This window comes from Anser brachyrhynchus, assembly GCF_964034855.1.
Source record: "Anser brachyrhynchus genome assembly, chromosome: 7".
In the NCBI taxonomy this organism is placed as follows: Eukaryota; Metazoa; Chordata; class Aves; order Anseriformes; family Anatidae; genus Anser; species Anser brachyrhynchus.
The window spans coordinates 9,880,610-9,903,896 of NC_137701.1; the positions used below are offsets into that span (position 1 = coordinate 9,880,610).

Consider the following 23,287-nt stretch of genomic DNA (forward strand, 5'->3'; position numbering starts at 1 on the left):
TGATCAGGAATTTGTTTATGCATAGTATCTTTATCACCTCACTTCTTCCCTGTCTCCCCTTTCTCTTTTCTGTTCAACTAGACTGTGATTTGAAAAGCCATATTAAAAGGTAAGGGTCTTGCCATCTCATAGTGTGCTGCCCTAATAATGTAAAGGTGATTTGGCTGAAGTCCTAAAGTGAGCGATTGGAGTGGAGGAGTGATGACACAGCACCATTGTACAGTTCCACTGCGGACTGCTCCATTAGACTGCCCTGATGGGACTTTGTGCTGCCGGTGGAAGTAGGACTGCGTGTTCTCTCGTTGTCTTGCAGTTGAGGTGATGTGATGGTGTAGTTGCCAAAGTGCCAGAACTAGCAGCAACCTGCTGACTGGAGGGCTGTCTCTGTACCCTGAGAACCCCAAGCATCCCTACTTTGCAGCAATGAGTAAGTCGGTGCTAATTACGTGCTGTCGTTTATGTGAGGCAGCTGAGAGAGATCTCTGTGTCACCAAGTCAGGCTGGGCTTTCCCACCAACAGGAAGATATTACAGTCAGTGCTGTGAGTTACGGCCTTGTTCTCCTTAACAGCCAGCTTCCCTTGCAGCACAGCGTTTGCCCAGGCTCTCTTATGTGGAGGCAGGCCTCAGAGCGTGGTGGCGTCACGTGGAATTGCCTCTGTACGTTTTCTCCTCCTGTGCTTAATGGTGTCGTCCTTATTTTCTCAGAACAATTAGGCAGACCTCAAGGATGCACATTTATCAAAGCAGTCAGCACGCCATTCCTCATCCCCGCCGTAAATCCCCAGTCGCGCACACTCTCCCACGCCAAATCCAATTGCGAGCGCACTAATCCCAGCACAAACGCTGCGTTGGGATGCTTTGTGTCCCGCTTTCCTGGCAGCCTGCTCTCCGTCAGCTCCCATTCAGGAGCGCGGTCTCAGAGCCCATCTTAATTGTGATTCAGGTGATTTCAGAGCCAGGGCAGAAAAACAAGCTTCGGCAGCAGCATTGTTGTCTCTCAAGTTGAGATTTCTGGCACTAGTTCGCTGCAGCACTATTGAAATTAATTGTTTCAGGACCGAAAGTGTCCTGGCACAAGGACAGGAGGAATGAGGCACTGCCAAAAAGGTAGCACCAGTTGCTCCCCCGAGAACTGACTGTTCCTGCACCACTCAGCATGGCTCTCAGGACAGAAGGGATTTACTGGTAAACACTGGTTTTATAGTTTATTTAGCTTTCCATTTTCTCTAAAAATAAATATGTAATTATTGCGTTCCTGTTTTTCGTCTTCCATGGCTCAAGCCCAGCTTCCCTGTCTCCAAGTGCGTTTCAGGCCAGTGTTTTGCAAATGATAGTATTTTGCATGCCAGTCCCTTACTCAGCTGATTGTTTCTTTCCCCTTTCTCTCCTCCAAAATGCTTTATAGAGAAGCAATAATCTTTCAAAAAGAAGACATTTATCACATGCAGATTGGAAACACTGGGACAAAACTGATAGGCAAGAGGCAGAATTTAGCAATGTAGCCTTTGTACATAATCTTCCCCTGCTGGTGACTGGAATAAATATCAGTGGTCCAATTTTCCACCGTGAACAAGCCCAGCACAAGAAAGGAGATGCTCAGTGATGTATGCTGATACAACTGTGCCACAGCCCCACTTTTTATTTAAATCCTTTCTGTTTTCTATTTGGTTTGTGCAAAAGCAAGGAGTTGCTTTAGCCAGAAGCACTGGAAGAGCAGGAGTGGTCAGGGGCAGAGTGAGGCCAGTGGCACCTCAGGGACATCTCGAGACCTGCCCAGCCCTGCTGGTGCAGCAGCCCCCAGGGAGTTTTATCCTGGGGAAAAACTGTGTAAAAAATTTGAATAATTTTGGTTTAGGGATCTGTTTTTGGTGGACTTGGTTCCATCTGAAATCTTCCCTTTCCAAATCTGAAAAATGGATTTTGCAAGATCTGCTGTGAATTTGCTGAGCAGTCCCATTTTTGGTTCCCTTCTAATCACGTTATTAAAAATTAGCCCTTTGTCAGCTCCTCTCTGAATAATACAGAGCATTACGTCTCAAATTCCCCTGCCGTGGAGCGCCGTGACCCATGGTGGAGGCGTTGAGCTTGATCCGGCCAGGCATGTGCGGGGCCGGGGCTGGCGCTGGCCCACGGCGGGCTGCCTTTCCCCAAGCACATCGACCCCAAGGGCCTCTCGCTTTCTGAGACCTGTATCAGGGCACGGAGCATCTCAGGAGATGGAGGGGGTTATTTCAGAAGAGTAATTCTCCTACTTTAAATAGAAGCATTACTGTGCCTAGGAAACAGATACATCTTTTCTTCCTGAAGTTCTTTTGTTATTACAATTTATTTTTTAATCCAGAAACTACTCTTTTCTGGAGCTAAGATGCACGTATCTTGTTACCAAGATTTTATTTTTAATTTAGAGACAGGTATTAATCAGTGGAGTGTGCCTTGCTATAAATGAGTTATCATGGAACACACACCTGTAAGTTAAAAAGCGTGTCTGGGAGTGTGTGGGGAGTATGAGTATGCACGTTTTTCTAGATTGATTTTGCTCCCTCTGAAACAAGTAATAGTCAAGAGTAAATAGTTGTCTTTAACATTTCAAGTTTAACACATTATTATTGGATGCTGCATGATAACTAAAACCCAAGTTAGCAGTGTCTTATAATGATCAAAACTTTTTTTCGGTGTGGGTGATGACAGCCCATAACTGCCTGCTATTTGATTTAGTTGTGCCACGTTTGAAGAGTTCAGTTATGTACAACAATGAAATCAGCGAAGCAGCTTACATTACTTACCAGTCCCGCTCAACATGAGCGATTGGATTGTGTTTCCTAATTAGCGTGTAAGGAAATGGATAATAAAGCTTTTTCCTAAAAATGCGTATTGTCAATTTCCACACCTCTACTCCAAATTTGCTCATTTTTAACCTGCCAAAATGAAATAAATGTTTGTTGAGGGTATGGAAAAGGTAATTACTTTTCTTCTCCTTTAACTTCCTCTTAATTAACTTTTAATGTATGCTGTTACTCAGGGAGCATTCCTTAATAGTAAATGTGTCTAAAATAGGAAAAGACAGAGATTTAAATGATTTAGATAAACATCTGCTTAACATAGAGGCATGAAAATTACAGAATCAGAAAAACAGTGGCTTTCTGCCAGAAAAAAAAAATAAAATCCTGTTCTATTAATCTCCTTCCCTCGTGCTTATGAGCTTAGAAGAAATGATCCAGCTTTCAGGTCGGGAATATATGGTCTAATGATAGAAGCTTTCTGAGCATCACCAAATTGCTCCATGAGCATCACCAAATTAAAAGAGATTTTGAAGGACAAGTTATTTCAGTTAAAAAAAATCAATATTTTGATTGGTTTTGAAGGAGACCTCTTTCTTCATTTCTTTGTGAAATTAAGGGAAAAGAGTGGCAGTTTCTATCTATAGTTTCTGCCTACCTGACTATATAATGTTAATCCATAGTGTTATTAAATAATTGTTTAGATAAATTGGTTCTGTCTTTAGCAATTTAGAATAATCTTCTAAAGTAATGTTCAGTAAGAGTGTATTAAAATAATTGCCTGCTATTTATTTTTCAGCAATATTCATCTGTCAGAAATGGCATAACAACAAGAAATACTTTGTCAGACCGGCTAGATTTCCGATAGTTGAATCAGTAGAGTGAGTGCAATTATGGTTGTACAGAGCTTCCCAAATAATGATAGAGATTAAGGCTGTGTTACAAACCTTAACACAAACTGTCTTCTAACCTTGCTTGACAGTAACCTGGTCAAAGAGAATTTCACCACGAAATGCTGATTCACCCATTGTTTCTGCAGAAACAACTCTATTTTGGTATTTTATATTTCTCTGACATGCTGGGCAGCGTCCCAGGAGCTCTGTGCCTCGTGCCCTGGGCTGGGACAGGGTGGTAGAGCGCCAAGCTGGGAGCCCCTGGTCCTGGAAGAGAGCCGCCTTACTGTGCGAGGCATGGGGCCCAAGGACATTGCGCACATCGGTTCTGTCTAAAAAGACATTGTAATGGAAATTTGCAGCCCCACGTCTTGTACAAAGTGAGTCATACAGGCCTTTGGGGTTTTCCACTTCTTGACTTCGGCACAGCACCCTGCAACCGGAGCTATGCCAAGCCCCAATGTGCTTGGGTGGAGAGCACATCCTGCGGTGTCTCGCTGGGCTTCCCAAGGAAGAACAAGTCACGAAGGGGCGCAGCATTGGCTTCTTAGCAAGACACGCCAAATCCCAGCCTGACTGCAGCCTCGGCCCGCTGCTTCGTGCTGTGCTGTGGCACCGAAAGCGCTGCTCGTCTTGATCCGTCTGGCGGTGGCAGGGTGGATTTGAACCGAGTCGTGCAGTCCTCCTTACAGCTGTAGCCTCATAACTCACAGGCATTCCCTATTTGGGCTAGGATAGAAAGACGGCAGATTGAAAACTTTCTGCACATCAATACATGGATGAAAAAAGCAAATTATAGCGTCTTCAGGATTTTGAAGCATTCCTCCTCAATAATTCTGGTCTATTTTTCAGTTCCTAAAAATATACTTAGATCCAAATTTGTTAACGTTTTAGAACAGAAATTTGTTTTGATTCAGTAAGTCCAAACTTCTAAAAAGGTAATTTTTGACACTTCTGATATTTATTAACCAAATGCATGTCAGTTGGTTTCTTTAAATTGACCCATTTTTTTGATCAGGTGTGTGGTTTAAAAAGTCTTTATATCCTCCCCCCAGCAAATACACAGTCAACAGTCACTTCTCTTATTCAGTTGACAACACTTCTGTTAGCAAGAGGACATGGAAGGAAGTGTAAATGGAGTGAAATCCGGCCTGGGTGCTGGGTGTTGGGGACTGGTCTCAGGAATGTTCCGATTTCTTCTGGCTGGCTGGCACTCCACCCAGGATCTCCCTCCCAAAACCGAGGTACTGACGGGAGGTGTCACACACGGCAGCCGTGGCTCCAGTGCTGAGCGGTGCGGCTATACCTGCGGGGAGCTTTCTTGGGATGATGTACGTGGTCACTGAAGGACTACAGCCTTTCTGTGCCAGGCTCTCTGTTACTTCTCTCCTATCGTACCATGGGTCCTACCATATGACATCCTGCCACAAGCAAGAGGAGTGAGGATGATACATGAGATGTCTTCAAGACAATAAAAATTAGGTAGACCTTGCTCCATTCTCCATCACTGTTACTGCCCCATCCGTCGAGAGGAGGGATCTGAGTGTGGAAGACAGAGGAGACAACAGCGTGGAGCAGAGAAATTGTGTTTTACTTCCCTGTCAGGTAACTGTGGATGGTGTGGGTGAGCAGACAGAAAGATGATAGCAGGACAGAATCAAGCGTAAATGAGAAATATGTGCTGAGAAGGATGGAAGTAAAAGCAATGGAAGAAACGAAAGCAGTGGTGCCCGGAGGAAGAGAGGACATAAAAGAGCTTAAGGGAAGGAAACAGCAAACAAAAACCAGGACGTATTATATATTTTTGTTATCTGTTTTCTGCTCAGAAGCTTCTACCTAATAAAAGGCTCTATAATAGTGATTGATTTGTAATCTCTAGTGTCATTGCCCTCACTTCCCCCCAAAGCCATCTGGAGGCTGTTTATAGCCAGCCCATTGAAAAGTATGAATTGCAGCAAAGAAATTCTGCCTGGCAGAAAGAGGGATTGGTAATCAATTCCCTTCCTGCCAGGCAGGGCTCCTGTGCTCCCTTTGCATTCGCTGCCTGGTATCCTGTCTGCAAAAAGCCACCAGGGATGGTACCCGGGGAGGAGCGCGGTTGATACCGGGGATTACAAATCAATCCTTCCCATTGTTGCTGGAGCCTGCTGTTGACAAACACCACAGTTCCTTTGTTCGATAATTTAGTTGTTTTGAAGGATGAACAAGAAAATTGGGGAGCTTTCCAAGATTCCCTGCTGTCACTGGGCCCGGGGTGCCCGGGAGGCGATGATGTTCGCATGAAGGGTGCATGAGTAGGCAGGGGAGTCTGCGTCTTTCAAAGCTTGTGTTTCCTATATTTTCTCTCTTCTTTGTGTGTCCAAGGAGCTGGGCAGACAGCATTTTGAGGAGAAACATGTACTGCCTGCTCAGAAGTGTGAACAGAAAAGGCTGGGACCTGCTTGGGGTGAGACAGGGCAGTGCTGGAGGCGAGGTAGAGAAAATCAGCAGAAGTATCCTCAGCAACGCTGTGGGAGGAGGAGAAAACAGCCCCCAGAAACAAAACCCCAGAGGAGAACAGCTTTGGGGCAGAGTACTGGAGCACTAGCAGCCAAAGAGGCAGCATGTGGCCACGTGTGAGTAGCTTTTAAGGCCAGGGCGCCAGCACAGGCACGGGGAAGCACGGCCACGCTGTACGGTAGGAGGCTGCAGGTGCTGGGGTGGGCAAACATCGCTGCCACGCATCTCCTGCACGGCCCTCTCAGGCTCCTGCTGGGGATACAAAGGGAATAAATAAAAATGTAAAAGAGGAATTACTGAAACTGTCCCTTGATAACTAAATGGTTGATCATAAATTGGAGTGTCTATGCAAATGAAGTAAATAATTAAAAACTCCAAGAACAGCACTGACTAGGTGGTTGATGGCTGGCAATTATAAAAGCTGAATTTTTAATATGCATACATCTAAGGAGCCAGTAAAAATTAGCTCCTAGACTAATGGACTTGCCTTTCTTCCAAGGCAGAATTTTAATGAGAGCATTATTTATAGCAGAGCCCAAGAACGAGCGTTTTCTTGCTCAGTCTCGTTTCTTCTCTGCTGACATTTTATTCATTAACCTTTGAACTTCTTTAGAGAAGAATAATACTCTACACAGCGTAGGGCAAAGATCACCCTGACCCCCTGAAATTAGTCATGGGTCATATATTGTTAAGAGAGTTACTTCTTCTAACAAATAATGTTTATAAAACCCCGTTGGTGATATGTCCTCGTTTCATGCTGGTTTCTGAGTCATTTATTTGCAGTTCACTTCACTGAAGAGAAAATGAGCATCATGTGGTATCTCAGAGTGCAGTGCTGCTTCTGCCACCCTGTCTTGTACAGGGGGGAGACAGACATCCGGACGAGACCTGGGAGCCTGCCCTGGCCATATATCCTTACCAGGCATGAGAGGTGCTCCCCGCGTGGCTGCGAGGACACGACTTAGGGTTGAGCTCTGACAGCAGCTCGGCCCTGTCAGCACGGTGACCCTGCGGCACAGCAACACACCTCGGACTATGGTGTCTAGTGATGAGGGAGGTAGGAAAGGAGAAGGAAGAAAAAAGGAAAATAATTTTTAAAATACTATTTCCCCTTTTAAGAAAATGGTGTCTTCTGAAAAGAAAATCTTGTAGTTGTATTTCATTATTTACTAAGGGAAATCATGAGGCTGAAAATGTTGAGCTGCAAGAAATATAAGCTAAGGGTCATGCTGACTGCTCGCTGAATCTGAGAAATGGAGTTAAACTTTGTTTTGCCCTGGGCTGCTTTTAAATGTGGTGTCAGGATTCCCCCCCAGCCTTCAGCCATGGATACTAGCGGACTTCCTTTTCTTCACGTTGCACAGGGGGCACTGATTTCGTTCTCATTGAAGAGTAAGACTTCAATAGAGACTCGGTCTGTTGAGGGTGTGAAACGTCGTGCAAGGAGTAGATTTTATTTATGGCAGTTCTTCTACCAGTGTTCTTGCAACTTGGGCATTCAAATGATTGAGCACCGAGAGGATCGCTCCTACAAGAAGTGGCGTTTAATTTGGTAGATGCCTGAACGTTGTTATGGAACAGGATTGTTCGTGTGCATGTCTAATGCCGATAATTTTTTTCTGAATTAATTTTTAAAACTCTTTGGTTTTTGACACTAATGTCTGCTTTCTGAGATATCTCTGTGTTATCTTAGGATGTTATCGTATTTGTGTCTGACTCGGGTACTCTTTCATCTTACTGAGAGTGCGTGGCAGCACTCAGAGAGACAGAAAGGAGCTGGGAAATGTTTTTAACTTTCCATCACAGGAGCTGCAGGCTCGGTTTGAGACACTGAGGCCAAGACTTCAGCAGGATACAAAAGTGAATGGACATCTGTATATATAATGAGACCATACAGCGTGTAACACAGAGCAAGATTAGGCTTGAAATAGTAGCTGTGGGCAGCATAACCACCTGCTTGAACCTTCGTCAGAAGTAGCTGGTTTTGTGTGCTACTGGGTTGGCAAACGTGTCGTTCTCCTGATCTGGGAAGTGTCAGCAGGGCTAGAGAGGGCTGTTGCTTTCCCAGTGTGAGTAACTGGAGGGGAGGTGTGTGAGGTCAGAGGCTCTGAACCCTTGTTTGCGAATTATTTGCTCAGGTATTGTCTTGGCCACGTCACTTTCCTTGCTGTCATTGTGCTGTCTATACGAAGTGACTCAGCGCTGTTATCTGCCACTTTCAGGAAACAACCGCGGGCCAAAACCAGCCACTGCAGCATTGCAGCACAGAAAATGCCCAAATAAACCAATCTTCTGAAGTGGTCCTCCCTTCTTTCCTCCTGGTCCTAGTCCTGGTGGGATAACTTGCAGGGATAACTTGTTGCTGTAGCTGTGTGTACACTGTGACTGAACACAGAGCATCTCCTCCTGTAAGCCTGCCAGACACGTGTTTATTTTCTGGTGTTTCTGCCCTGCTTTTGGGTCTGCAGGTATTTCCTGAAAACGTCCGTGTTTCACTCGCTACATGAGGTGCCACTGAAATTCAGGCTTGCGTAGGGTCTGTGCATGCCCTGGCTGTTTTATCTGATGAAGGATAAGTAGGAGAGCGTCAGCATGTTCCTTTACACTTAACAGCAAGCATTAGATAACTAAGCTTTGTAGTGCTCCTGTCCATGGATGGTTTGTTCACATTCTCGTGGCTTGCTCAGGTTCAGATACTCACGCAGAAATTGTAGCAGCTCCCAGGGTCTTTACTAACCTGCTCTGTAGGGCTTTGTCCCCTCACCCAGCTCGACTTCTGCGTGGACTCGCTGTGGGCCTTTCCAAAAGCAGCTCAGAAGTGATTGCCTGGTGAATCTCTGTCCAGCCAGGGCTTGGTGGCCGTATTGAAAACGTGGGTTTCTGCAGCAAGTCCTTTCATCCTCTAGGCAGTAGGACTCTGGGGGAAAGCCACATCGATCCTGTTTGAAACGGGGGGGTCCAAGTTGACTTCTGCGTTTTATTTCTACTCTGATTATTTCTTTTTTATTCATTTTGTCTAAAAAGACTTATTACCTATTGAGTAGAAGCTTTTTTTTTGCCCTCAACCAACCCAGAGGTTGGCTGCTACAGGGTCCAAAGCACTGGCAATACAATGAAGTAAAACACAACAGCAAAAAAAAAAAACAAACAAAGAAGTGACCTTATACATTGTAAAACGTTTAAAAACAGAAGCATTGGATGCTCTCTCAATGTGGAAGCATTCAACAACAAATCAATACCTCCCAACGGTGAGCGCTTCTCTTGCATAGTTCTAATCTCCGTAGCTCATTGCGAAGGCAGGAGAGCAGCCATGCTGGGGAAGGGAAATCATTTTTACCTGGATGGTCTATCAGCTGCACCTCACCCCCTTTCCCAGAACAGTTTCACATGTGCTCCGAGTATTTAACTTTTTCAGGAATCAAAACGCAGACAACTTGTTTTCTCCCATGCTGCTTTGTATTCCTGGCTGGCTGCTCCTCCCATCACTCTGCCGAAGGCCATCTTCTTCTCTTCTTTGCTCTACACCTGACTTTCCAGGGGCTCTGCCGTGGCTTCTTGGCATAGCAGGGCTGCCGTTCCCGGGGCGGAGGAGGTGGGAAGAAAGAAGTCCCAGGCTCAGCTTCTGATTGACAGTGGGCTGTGTTAGAAACCAATCTGTTCAATCACGGCATTGAACAAGGGCAGATTTTCATCAAAAGAAGCTTCCAGAGGGGTTCTATACTTTGAAGGGAAATGCATTAATTAAAGCACTCTAAAAAATAGTGGGTGAAGAAACGCATAACATTTCTGCTAGATTTTATGCTACGCTGAGCACTTTTTTTTTTTTTGACCTTCATCTCCAAACAGTAAATGGAAATGTGGTTTTGAAAGCCTTCGCATGTATTGGTAGCACAACTTGATTGTTTCCTGTGCTGTTCCTCTGAGAAAAAAAAAGCAGCAAAAATATGATCCCGTTACCATATTTGCAGCTGAAGCTGGTTAGAGCCCAGGCAGACTAACATTAACAAATGATGATAATTAGGCTTGATTTGCATATTAAAATGGTCTTAATTAAACACTGATTCTGTAAACGTTTAAAGGCTGTAATCGATCTTTTGCAGGCTCTCTTGGTTATTTATATGATCTAATAAAGGCTAGAGGCTTTGTTAATGAGACCTCTATTTCCTAACTTGTATGTGTCAATGAGATTATTTCACCGACAATTACAAAGCAGGCTGCCCTTAATAACTCACCAAAACCGAAGGCTGCAACTCTTTTGTCTGGGGCTGCATACGTGATGCCACTCTGAGGCTGCATACATGCAAGCCTGATGTTTGCTTTTATTTTTTCATTGTTATTATTATTTTGCTGAGATAAGGTGCCTCTGCTATTGGGAAAAGATCTTAGTCATAATACATTCGGTCCCAGATATAGTCCTGGTGCTATGACAGGCTGAACTTCATAGGAAATATTTTTGTAATTTAACATGTAGTCATACATTTAGCTTGTAATCGAGCACATAATTTCATGAGAGATCTGTGGAAAGGCTTCCAGCAGTTGTCTTCTCTTCAGTGTATCTGTGGTCTTTTGCCGTGCCGTGAGCTTCCTGGGGAAACAGGGCCAGGACAGACGAAGAGCTCTCTTCTCAGATGCCTTTTCTCCTCAATAACCTTGTTAGCACCAGACAAAAACATTTTGGGAAAAGTGTTCATATTGGTTTGGATATTGTTCTTTTTTTTTTTGTCTCCCCAGAATTTATTATTTCTTATCTTCTTCTTGTACATGAAAGATACGTCACACTATGTATTTATTTATAGGTTATTTTGACATCTGCTTTGTCCTGGCATATTCTAAGTAAAGATTTTCTGCCTTCAGCCCTCTACACATGCTTCCTTGAAGGCGACAAAATTAGTTGCGTACTCTGTCATCCTCTAAGTCCAGTCACCAGCTATTGTGCAGTACTGCTGGCTTAAAAAACACATTTATTCCTGTTTTATTTAAGTCATTAAGTTTACTGGGAAACATTAATAGGCTTAGCAATGCTAAACCAATTCAGTGTGTGATAAAACATACAAATTAAAGTAATTTTCCTGTGAAAGGATTAATGAGCTGTGTTGAGCAGGTGGGATTCTAAAAATCAGTGGTTTGCCTCATTCCTTTCCCAGTACGACTGAATACAGGTCTCCGATGGGAGCAGCGCCGTGCTGAGGGACGTGCTGGTAATCCTTAAACCAAGAGTCAGCGAGGTGCTTTTAATGCGACTGCGCTGTATGGCAGGGGTCACAAGGATGCGTGTACGTGCCTTTCTGTCTGAGCATAAGCCTATTTGTTGGTGTAGGGCATTTCAGAGGCAATGAAACGCTGACTTTGAGATGAGTTTTTTTCTAGGAAAGGTATTGAGTGTCGTCATTCTGCGAGTGAAACCAGGAGTTTTGTCATTTGCTTCAGGGGCACCCAGAGTTGTTTCATTTTGTGATCAGTTGTCTTGATAGTGTGAGATCATGGCACACATTATATCTATATTTTAGCATGTGATGTCTGTATTTTAGTTAAACAGGAGGCTGAAAATATGGAGGGTCCATGACATATAAAGCGTACAAGATTGAGTCACAGTTTGACTTTTACTAAATGTAATAAAAGTTTACCATCGTAACATCGTAAGCCCAGCAAACTTATTAAAAATAACTACGTAGATCACTACCTAGACCTTTCCTCTTTACTTTTTCTTTACTCTAGGAAATCTCATTTTTGAAAATATTTTGTTCACCTGAATTTGATTTTGAAGAAAAAATTCTAAATTAGAAATTGCAGAAGCGTAGGAACATTTTTGATATGCGTCTATGATCCTTTATTCTCCATTCACTCAGAAGACGGGATGTAGTGCATACAACATGCTGTAGTCGTAACAGCTGATTTTAACATTTTCTCCTCTTTCACTTGTTCAAATTTTGAAATCTCAAGAATGCTTTAAAATGTAACTTTTTTTTTTTTCTCCCAGTGATATCTTTTTCCAATAAATAGCTTCTTCATTGCTGCTCACCTAACAGCCTGGCTCTCTTCTCTGGCATCTCTCTCTGAGTGCTGTTGTTCCCAAAGTGGTGGATCATGGTCAGAAAGTGATGCACTTTTCATCTCCATTCAGAACTTGGTTGCTTTGCAAAGACCCGTGCTTTGGGCATTAATCAACCCCTTCCAGCTGATTAATGAAAAATACAGAGACTGAAGACTAGAAAAGAATTGCAGACAGGTTCTGTTAAGTTTGCCCTCTTTCTGTTTCTTGTTTTGGGATTTTTCTCTGCGCTTTGGCCATTTCAAGTTTGGATGAGGAGCATTTGATGCATACCGACTGCCAGGACAAAATCCATGCTGTGAATGCACGAGGCTTACAAATTCATTTATCCCAATAAAAGTAAATGTGAGGGGTGATAACTTTGGTCCTGTTGGCTCACTCGGGATTTGTACTGACTCTGGGACATGAAGAACTTCTCAGCCTCCAGCTGTACGAAGCTATCCGCAGCTGTCCCCAGATGAAGAACTCCCACCACCTTCGTAGTTCTCCTGCAGGCCAGGTGAAGTTTACTTCAGAACCGAGGACAAGTGAGAACTTGCTGAGCAAGAAACTCAAATTTTGAATCCTCCGCCTTTGCAACTGGGAGGGAAAAAAGGGTTTCCCGTGTAGCTCTCTTGCTTTTTCTTACACACAATTAACTTAGGTATTGCTGTTCTGCTGCTGAAATGTCATTTCATGTTTAAAACTGTTATGGTTTAACCCGGCCAGCAGCTAAACACCACACAGCCGTTCGCTCACCCTCCCCCCTCCCTCTCTGGGATGGGGGAGAGAAACGGGAAAGTGAAGCCTGTGAGTTGAGATAAAGACAGTTTATTAAGACAGGAAAATAATAATAATAATAATAGTACTACTAATAACGTGTACGAAACAAGTGATGCACAATGCAATTGCTCACCACCCGCTGACCGATGCCCAGCCTATCCCCGAGCAGCCGGCCCCCCCACCCCGGCCAGCCACCCCTATATATTGTTTAGCATGACGCCAGATGGTATGGAATACCCCTTTGGCCAGTTTGGGTCAGCTGTCCTGGGTCTGTCCCCTCCCAGCTCCTGCTGCACCCCCAGCCTGCTCGCTGGCAGGACAGAGCGAGAAGCCGAAAAGTCCTTGGCCTGGTGTAAACACTGCTCTGCAACAATTAAAACATCAGCATGTTCTCAGCGCTCTTCTCATCCTAATCCAAAACATAGCACCCTACCAGCTACTAGGAGGAAAATTAACTCTGTCCTAACTGAAACTAGGACAAACTGACACCAAATTCTTTTGTATTTCTTTTCTGTGCTTTTCACTGCACTCAAAACTTATCCAGTTATGTTCCACCAGCAACTTCTGCTAGTTTATAATTCATCTTTTTGATCCTTTTTAGGTTGAAACACCAGAGCTGGTAATATTCAGCATTAGACAGTTGTACCAGGTTTCTGTCAGTCACACATTACCCTCCTGAAAATGCTTGGTTTGTTTTCAGAGCTGTTGGAATGCAGAGTTAATTTCATGTAAACTTTAATTACGCTAGAAACGAGTCATATAATTCACGGAGGGAGGACGGCCTTGTTGTGCTCCGTGACATCTGCAGTTCTGAATGTCAGCATCCAGGATTTCCCTGGCTATCGCTGCCGTGTGCTGCGGATCCTTCCCTCGCTGGAGCGTTTCAGCTCCAGCAGTGACATTGGACAGGAAGAATGCAATTACCGAATTTGGCTCCTCCGGTAATGACAGGGTGATGTATGCTCACCTGCCTTATGAATCCTTATTAAGATGCTGCAGCTTCTGTTACTGAAGCCACCTGCCAATATCAACCAAGGGAGTAATATACAGGTCTACTTTTAGTGAAAGGATTTCAATATCTTTCTTTTTTTTTTTTCCCTATTTATTTTCTTTTAAGGGAATGATGGGTCCAGCAAAGAGCCTTCTCCCTCCCCTGCCTGGATGCTGTCGTGAGTGTGCAGGAGGAGCCATGCTCCCTTGTGGTCTCTCTAAGCAGAGATGAATTTTCTCTCTTTTCACAGAAGCAGGTGCAGGAAGGTATCTCCTTGCTCTAAACCTTTTTCCCTCCTTACATAGTTAGAAGACGGATGTCTCCTACAGGAGTTCAGTGAGGAGAGAATCCCACGTGGTCGTGTCTGTTTAAATACTGCCTGTGGTTACGGGCTTCAGCAGGCTGCAGTTCAAAAATCCCAGTGTCAGGAGAAGACAAAGAGATAATTCGCTTTCATCTCAAGAACAAAGCTGAACAGAGAAGCCTTTTTCAACTTTTTAAATTCATGAAACATTTATCTTAGAGTCAGGTTATATTATGCTGGCAAGAATATCGTCTGTCAGCACTTCCACTGTAAAATCCTGTTTTTAGTATTTTTTAGGAGAGCCTGAAAGGTTCACTTTGAACAGATTGAGCATACAAGGTCTTGACCTAGAAACATACTTCTCTTCCCAATTAAGAGAAACAAATGTGGCTGCGTGTTCAGCGCAAAAGACATACTCACGCTGCATTCAGGTGAAAGTTCAGATGCAGAAAAATGTAAGGATTCAGGAGCATCTCAGAGCTACTTCAGTTTTTCCTGTGTTTTCAGCAGCTGATGTTACTGACTCAGAAGCGGAAGGAAGGCTGCTCGTGAGGAAAAGCCCAGCATCAGGGTTAGCTGGCAGGAGGAGCTCCCGGAGTACTGCCGACCAGCTCCTGATAGATGCTCTTTCTCAAGATTTTATGATTCCCCAAATGAAAGCTGTTCTGCAAGTTCATGCATTTTAAAGACATTCAAAATTCTCTTTCATTTTTTAGGAAGACATAGTGAATAACTTGAAAATTAAAAAAATAAAACTCGGGGCTATGTAAGAGAGAGGGAGATCAGCGTAAGAATAGCAGGCAGCTCAGCAGCTGAAGTGTTCAGACTGGTTTACATACCTGCATCTGTGAACCCTTGTGTAGTAAAGCATGCAAATGACAGCCACAAGTTAATTCCTTTCCCCAAGTACAGGATTACAAAGCGTCTGAGTAATACCCTGGCCTTACCGTTGGTCTAACACCAAGAAATAGTCTTCTCTGCATGATTTTTCCCACCAGGCTCAGTTCCAAGCTAGGAGAACAGAAGCAAACTCCATGCTGAAGGTCCTGTGTTTGAGCTAACAGAGTAAAACCTGCGGTGACAGATGGTAAAATTGCTTTGCTCGCTTGTTCACTGTACACATACCTCATGTTGCATGCTCATGAAGTCCGTCTTGGAGGAGCTGGGAGGTGGATGCTCTGTGCAGGATGCAGCAGGGTGCAGGAGTGAGACATGGCCATGCTGGGCTGGAGAGAGAGACTGGCGGAGAGGAGCCCTCCTGCAAAGGTAGAGGCCAGGTGTTGGCAGACTCTTTTCCAGGTCTGGTGTTCATCTGCCATACCCAAGGGATGAGTTTTCTGTCTTTGAAAGGTAGCCTTGTAGTAGGTCATGCTCTCATAAGGAGATCCAGATGGCTTTTGATGTTTGCAGTGCAATGACTTCAAGGCGACACATCACAAAGTTCCCCTAAAAGCATGGACTGACTTCAGAGCCCCTTTTTCTGCTGGGGACATCAGATATTTACTGGAGGGCTGGCTAGTGCCTTGCTGGTGCAAAGCATAGGTTAGCCAAGCACTGGTCTGTGCAAAGGGCCTTAGAGACAGACCATGCCATGAACAAGGCCAGGATACGAGCAGGAGTCACGCTTCTCATTTCACACTTTGCTGTAAAAAGGGAGGCCTTTGACTAGGTTCAGCAAGAGGGGCTGAGAGAAAGGTTAGAGCTTCCCCACTGAGTGCTGTGCTACCCTTAGCATATTGCCTGCGAAAGGTCACGTCTGGTGGAGTGAGCTTCTGAAGCATTAGATTATTTGACTTTCTAGAAAACTTTTAGCTCTATAAGATCAGAAGCTTCATTTCAGGTACTGTTACAAAATTAAAACCTGTCATGAGAAGCTGGATACCTTTGTGTTTGTTTTTATAGTGAAGGCTACCTGGTGACCAGTTCACTGTTGAGTGCTTCATGGTTTGAACATCTCTTAGTTCAGTCCTTCGAAATGAACGCATTTCTTTAAGTTAATTTCTAAATGAACCAAGAAATTACAAATAAATCTTTTATCTGAATGCTATTTAGATAAATCACATACTCGGATGCTCTTATCTAAAAGCTTATATCATATCAACCTAATAAAGATAATTACCTATTGCAGACAGTATATTACACTCGGCTGGATCTAATGGATTTGTTATCTTGATTTTTGAATTGTGCAAATTAAGTCTGTTTGCAGCAGGTTTTCATGTACAGTAGGGCATTCAAAATCCAGAAAAAAAAAAGGCAGAATATAAAAAACATGAGTAGTTCTTAAATGATGCTCAAAAGGTTTGGGGTGTGTTTTGTTTTCTCCAGCAGAGCTTGAATTAAGGCTTGTTAGGTTTTGTGGGTTTTTTTCTTTTTTTTCTTTTTTTTTTTTTTTGTTAAACAGGTAATTAAAATAAGTATAGGAAGATTCAACCCCTGTGTTGAATTAGTTAATGGTTCACCTTAATAATCCAGATGCAAAGAAGCTGTGGAATATAAATTATAATTGTCTTCAGGCTGTCTTGCCTTGCCCTACTATTTGTATATCTATATGGACACAATAGGGTGGATTTACAAAAGAATTTCACTATTGATTTGGAGCTCTCAGGCTTTTATCCTGTGAAAGTAAGAACAAAAAATCATTTGAATTTAGGTTCTGTGTTTAATCACTGTGAGTGGGATTACTGCTCACAGCTCAACAGTTCCAAAGGTCAGGCAGCTTCTCTGCAATACTGGGTCACAGTTAAAAAAAAAAAATAAATAAATTTTTTTTTTTCTCTATCTGAAGTCTCTTAGATAACTCCCATCCCAGGCAGGCAATTAATATCTGTGTTCAGTGGAAGCTGAGAGGTAGATAGGCTCCAAAGTGTAATGCCGTGGTATTTCTAGCTGCTGATTCTAATGTTAATTTCTGGGTTTCAAAATGGAAAATTATGTGTGTTTGTGCATGTGTGAATAATCATTTTTTAAAAAAAAACAACAATGCAGAACCCTTCATATTTTGTTTTCTTTGAATGTTGCTATTATCTGGGTATTTTCTGCAGGGGAAGAATGTATGGTTATTAATGTAATTGGGCTTAAGGAGTGAATAGAACGGAGATTTCCTCCATTAATATTTCAATCAAGACCTGATGACTCAGTTAATAATAATGTATTCCCCATAATTTACTGCCCTTTCCAACAGCCGGGGTGTCATGTTCAAGGAGACTGGGTAGACCCCGGAGGTTGGATGCAGGAGACGTGTGCCCTTCTGCAGCTGCACAGCTCGGCTCCCGTGGTTTGTTCCTCCTGGGGCAATGGGCAGTGAGACCTCGAAGCAAAGGAACCTCATTTTCCCTATCTGACAACACCTCCCCAGCACTAATATTAGGACAAGCTCCTCCTTTTTCCTCTGCTCTTTTCCTCGTGATACATTCCCCAGGTGCTTGCCCTGCGAGTCTTGAACCTTAAAGAAATGCGGTGACGTTTCTGGTGCATACGGCTGCCTTCTGGGTGACAAGGAGGAGAGCCACAGACCCGTTTGTATGGTGCTCCACTCAAGTTCCCCTGAAGAACAGATGCTCCAGATTTCCCCTCCTTCTTCTCACCTGGCTCACTTCCACGGTGAATGAAGCGGGCAGCCTGACGTTGGAGTAAATGACTTTATAATTAAAGCGTGAAAAGCAGAATGCAAATGCAAAAGGGGCGTGAGTACCTTCCTGCTGAGTCTTGATGCTGAAGGCTCGGCGCTGCCCGAACACGAGGTCTGATCCAGACAATATTGCTGCTGGCTTGTGCTGGGCCATTAGAGCAAAACAGTTGGTTTTGAACAGCGGTCCAGTTCGGGGTTTCTGGCATCTGTGTGTGCAAGTGAGGGAAGTTCAGATTTCCAGGTGGTGGTGAAGGAAACACTAGCTGTGCTGTGAATTTGAATTGAATAAAAATAAAGTGGTGCTTTGGAAATTAAGTTTCAGCAATAGTATTGAAAAACACTTTACAGAATGGTTCCCTTTGTATGGCTTTTATTATTATTATTATTACTATTATTAAAATCCTTTTCAGGTGGTTTATACTGAGTTGACTGATAGAAGGGAAAACAAAGTTCACATTCATTATGTGGCACGGCATCCATTTGCTTTTTCGTCCCTTTTGTTCGTGGTGGCATGCTTTTCTGTGTTTATGGGAAGGTTGCTGTGTATGTATTGGTATTTGAGAGTGTCTGAGAGTAAATATTATGCCCTGCCGAGCAACAGCAGTTATTTTATAGGAGTTATTTTTTACATGCAGAACATACGCAGACATTTGAGTTTTTCCATGGGCTGGGTGCATTGTTATTGCTGCTGATTTTATGTACTTTAAATTTTTTCTTGCTCGACTGTTCATATGTGCTTGGTTATAGTTGTCTCCAATTATGTTATCTTTATCAAGTTTAATTTATCTGTCAGTATCTTGGGAATTTTGTGTAATCAGATTTCTATTCCAGCAGCGAGTTCCTATTTGGATAATAATTATTCAACTGTTCTTTTTAGCAGGATATAATTGGCTTGGATTTATTATTTAGAAACCCCTTAAATAAACAAGTTTTGGGGCTTCTATTAGTTTTTGTGGTTTTTTTTTTTCAACCTGTAAGGCTGTTGAAAACCATGAAGAACCAAAGCACTGCACTCTGGCAGTGCTTCTCTCCTGAAAGGACTTGCAAGAATATACTGATAAAACACTCTGATGATAAACATGTAGGAGGCTTTGTCAAGGGAAAAGAGAATTCAAATATGTCACAGTAGGAAGGTTTGGGTTTTTTTGAGGACTGGCAAAATAGAAATGGAAGGAGGCTGATGGTATTGGCTGTAAAAGCATGACTGGGGTATGGATAAGCTACGTTACTGCTGGTCCCGAGAGATTGACTCATGCTGGAACAGGCACAGAGCAGGCCTACCAGGAGGAGTGGAGGAATTTCAAATTTGGCTTTTTCTTTCCCGTCTAGTAGAATGCAACAAATTTCACTTCCAGTGTCAGTAAAATGTTTTCTTACAGTGGAAACTTCAGGATATGATTACACTGATCAAAGCTGGGTTTCACTCTTAATGGTATTTTTGTTGCTGATACCCATTAAACCAGTGATGTTTATGAAAACAGAAAAGAGCACCTATTTCACTACCTCTGTCATGTTTTTAGCATGAGCTATTGTGGTTGGATGCCAGCTGCACTGGGAGAACAAGGCAGGTATCAGTGATGACATCTGACATATGTTCCTGCACTGCGTGGGTCACTTACTACCTGATGTGGAAGATGACAAATGATAATTAACTTTGATTTCATGCTTGTGATTACTCAGGGAAGACTTTAATGGTGTGTGTGGAGTATCAAGTACACAATATACTGAATCATTGCCTAAAAGCAAGAACTCAGTCTTTTGGAAGCAATGATTGCACCTCCTAATTCAGACCCTCTTGCTAGGTAGATGTCTGTTTTCATGACATTTGAATGCACCTTTTCTACTAGCTGTTCCATGAAGGATACAGATCCTTCGTAATTGTGAGAAATGTATTTCTCTTCCAGCAACCAGGACCTGTTTTTTTTACCACTCAAAGTGCCTTGCTTTGCCCACAGCCATAAAGTCAAGGTCTTTATATTTACAAGGCTATATAAAGATTGATATCACTATAGCTCAACTTGCTTTCTCCGTGTTTAATTCCTAGGGTTTCCGTGTTCACACGTTCTACGGTCACCTGCATTCCTGTATCCATGCTACGTTCAACATGAAAGTAAGTTCTGCATATCTATTTTTCGGTCTGCCTGTCTTTCAGATACCCCCACAGCTGAATTCAGCATTAGCATTGACTTCTAGAGCGGTTTGATGTGGTGCTGTAGTCCTCCAGCCAGAGCACAGCCCCAGAGACTTCTAATAATGCTGTCCCCTCCTTGTGCCTAGCTCCGTTCTCCTTTTGTCAGTGCCAGATATCTAAGCCATGCTCCTTTGTCATAGCCATTTAGTTACTTAAATGAGATTTGCTGTTAGTTTTTTTCCTGGATAATTACTTTTATAATTGTTATCTAAAAAGGCTTGTTCCAGTTGAGCTTGGTGGCAGGCTGTGATCTAAATGCCTGGTTGTAGGTGTAGGAGATCCTGGATATTCTCCTCTTGTTGCAGTATCAGCTCCTGCTTTACCATCTGCTTATGTCAACCCTATGCATTTGTAGGACAAACCCTAGAGCAGAAAGTGTGGGATGAGCTTACTTCGAGTAGGGGGACAGGAATTCCCAAGGCATCTTCTTTTTCTGCCACACGCATCTGTGTATTTGACAGGCACAGTCTGCCTCAGTATTTTGTAACATGATAGTGTAGAAAAAATAATATTTAACAGTAAGAACAAAAAAGGGAAAGCTTTACTGTACCTGGCAATAATATAGCACTGTCTCTAACCTGAGTATTTACAAAGAGCCTCATACTCTAATGTGACCCGTAATGATTAACAGGAAGCTGAAAGGCTGTGTGCTGATAATCTTCCAGATAAGCATGTTATTTTGGTAAAGAATATTATAGTTGGCATTAAACTCTAGGATGAAATCATTGGTTGACATTCTCAATGATTGAATTAGTAAAAATGGAAACATCCAGAGCAGCATTGATTAAACTGAGTGAGGAATATAATTTCAGGAGCTGTAATTGCAGTTATATGAATTAACTCTGTACGTACAGGAAAACTGCTGAAAAAGCGAGGGAGTTGGTCCCGAGGTGCACAAGTTACAGTTGTCACACTGGCTGCTAATGAAGCAAGTGCTGGATTTCAACCAAAGGCAGCACCAAAGAACTGTTTTCTTTCCCTCTGTTGGTTGCCCACTAAAATAAATGAAATATTTCACCCCAACCAAGCTAAACAAGGTGCTTGAGTGACAAGGCTGTTGTTAAAAGGTGCATGTTTTTTGAGGAAAAAAAGGTTTTATAGAAACAATAACATACTCAACAGTATTTTTATCAGAAAGATTTTGTGAGCACAGAGTGTTTGGATGAAGGCACAGCATCACTTCTGGAGTAGCCAACAGAAAGCCCAGTGCTTTGACCTGGACAAAGCTTTGCAACCAAGCAAAGATTTGTTGGAAAAGTCTGGTTTCTTCAATCAGGCAGGAATGGCAAAACTGATTTCTGACAGGATCTTTTTCTTTTTTTTTTCTTTAATATCTTAATGTCATGATGTCATGGCTCCCAAAGCAGATCCCATGCTTTGTCAGACATCCATCTGTGGGGTGGGGCTCTGGGGGTGCAGTGCTGTAATGGTGAAGCATCCCAGAGACCACTTCTTTTTCTGGTCAGGATATAAATCAGTTTAAGTAGGCTCCTAAGTCCCTTCAGTGGGCTTGTGATAGTTGTGTCTGAGGCTGCTGGGTGCCCACAGGAGTGCTGAAAGACCATGCAATTCTGATTACACAGTCTGCTCTGCAGAGAGCACAAGAACAAAGAACAGATTTTCCAGTTAGATCGGAAAGCTGCCCAGGCAGTGTCTCCAAAAATGAAGGGATATTTTAGGGAAAGAGTATTGTATGAGGAAAAAAAGGAAAAAAAGGAAAAAAAATGCATTTACACAAATTGAACAAGTTCTCATTAAACTCCCTGAAACAGATTAGGTGTGAATTATTTACTGTGCCACACTTCTGAAACTGTAGTTAACAGATTTTTGCTAGGTGGGCAGTGTTTAAAGGCAGAGCTCTCACCAGTGTTCAGACTCTGTAATTAGGGATTTTTCTAAGGACCAGAAGTGCCACTTTGGCTCTCAGAACACACGACCCTTCTTTAGTGGCTGCCTTGCTGGGACGCGAGCTCTCTGGAGGATCTGCCTTGTGGTGACTGCACAGGTGTTTGTTCTGCTGTGCTCGTGTCAGGACTTGAAAGGTATCATATTCAGCAGTCCATAAACTGCAGTTTTCCAGATTGGTTCTGTGCATGTTGAAAATCTGGGAAAATCTGAGCTACATCCATACAGCTGTTTTGGAATTGAAGCGGTATAGAGGAATGTATCTTTCCTCCTTAATGTTAGAGTACCTTTTACTCCCATGCACTCATAACACAACTAACTTTGTAGAGAAAATTGTTTCAGCTACTTCTTTTTCACTGGGGGCTAAGCCTTTGAGTAGAAACATGTATGTGTGCTTGTAAGGATGTATTTTTTAGAGGCTACTGTGCATGCTCAAATTCTCTTCAAAGGCTGTGAGTGCACTAAAGGCTGTGCGTACCTTATGTGTGAGTACACCTTGCCTGGGAAACCAAAATTTTCCCAGATTGGATTTGTATTCAAACACAAGTACGATTATCGTTCACCTGTGTTCATCTGTATCAGCCACACTGTGTTCGTATGATGTTTGCAGGTGAAAAAAAAATAATTACAGAGGTTACCAAGTTTCCTTAAAACAAGAAAATCTGGAATTACAGTTTGTATTAGGAAAACCTGAAAGACTATAAAAATATGCTTGATAGCAACTGCCCCATTTTACCCCCCCAAGCCAACATGTGAGCAGGGTTTAGCTCATTCTTCCATTGATTTACTGAAGGACAAATAATGTCAGACAGTTTTTAAACAAAAACAAAATTTCAATTTTGTTTACCTCTTCAGCAGTCCAGTTTGATGTCAGCTACCATTTAGCTGGGCCAATAATATTGATATTTGATGTCAGTTCTTATTCATTACCGCACCCAAATGATGCAAAAGTCAGATCTTTCTGATGCTTCTATGGATGGCCAAATAAAGCCAGGGATGTCTGACTGCATCTCACAGACACAAACAAGAAAAGAACAGAATGCGAAATCAAAGACGTATCTGCTCTTATTGTTATTTATGTATTCAAAGTGCTCACCTCTTTGCATAAACTCAAAGCCAGTTACTTACAAAGGTTACCTAGTAATATCAAACGTGTTCAATTATACATGCAAAGGGGCTAATGGGTTCTTCCTCTAGTTTATTTCTGTCTCCATGCATAAGAAATATAATTACAGAGCTGAATTACATTTTAAATAAAGATTTTGGAGTTATTAGTTAACCATTTT

At 42.8% G+C, this 23,287-nt stretch overlaps 1 protein-coding gene and 1 long non-coding RNA gene across 7 annotated transcripts in view; one reads left to right on the top strand and one right to left on the bottom strand.

The window, feature by feature from the left end:
* The window catches only part of SPAG16 (sperm associated antigen 16), a 388,703-nt gene that overhangs the window by 257,449 nt on the left and 107,967 nt on the right, over positions 1-23,287 (top strand). For 5 of the 6 annotated variants that reach the window (XR_013953855.1, XR_013953856.1, XM_080600562.1 and 2 more), the window contains exon 14: positions 19,950-20,015. Coding sequence is in view for 4 of the 6 variants with exons in the window: in XM_080600562.1 (XP_080456688.1) it covers positions 19,950-20,015 (66 nt within the window). In the remaining 2 variants the exon portion in view is untranslated. Of the gene's footprint in view, positions 1-3,578; positions 7,637-19,949; positions 20,016-23,287 lie in introns of those variants that run through there. The other variant, XM_080600563.1, reaches the window with a different exon arrangement.
* On the bottom strand, positions 7,755-10,925 carry LOC308198333. The gene is made up of 2 exons (XR_013953857.1): positions 9,411-10,925; positions 7,755-9,110 (listed from the first exon to the last, which is right to left on the bottom strand). It is a non-coding gene; the product is annotated as an uncharacterized lncRNA (long non-coding RNA).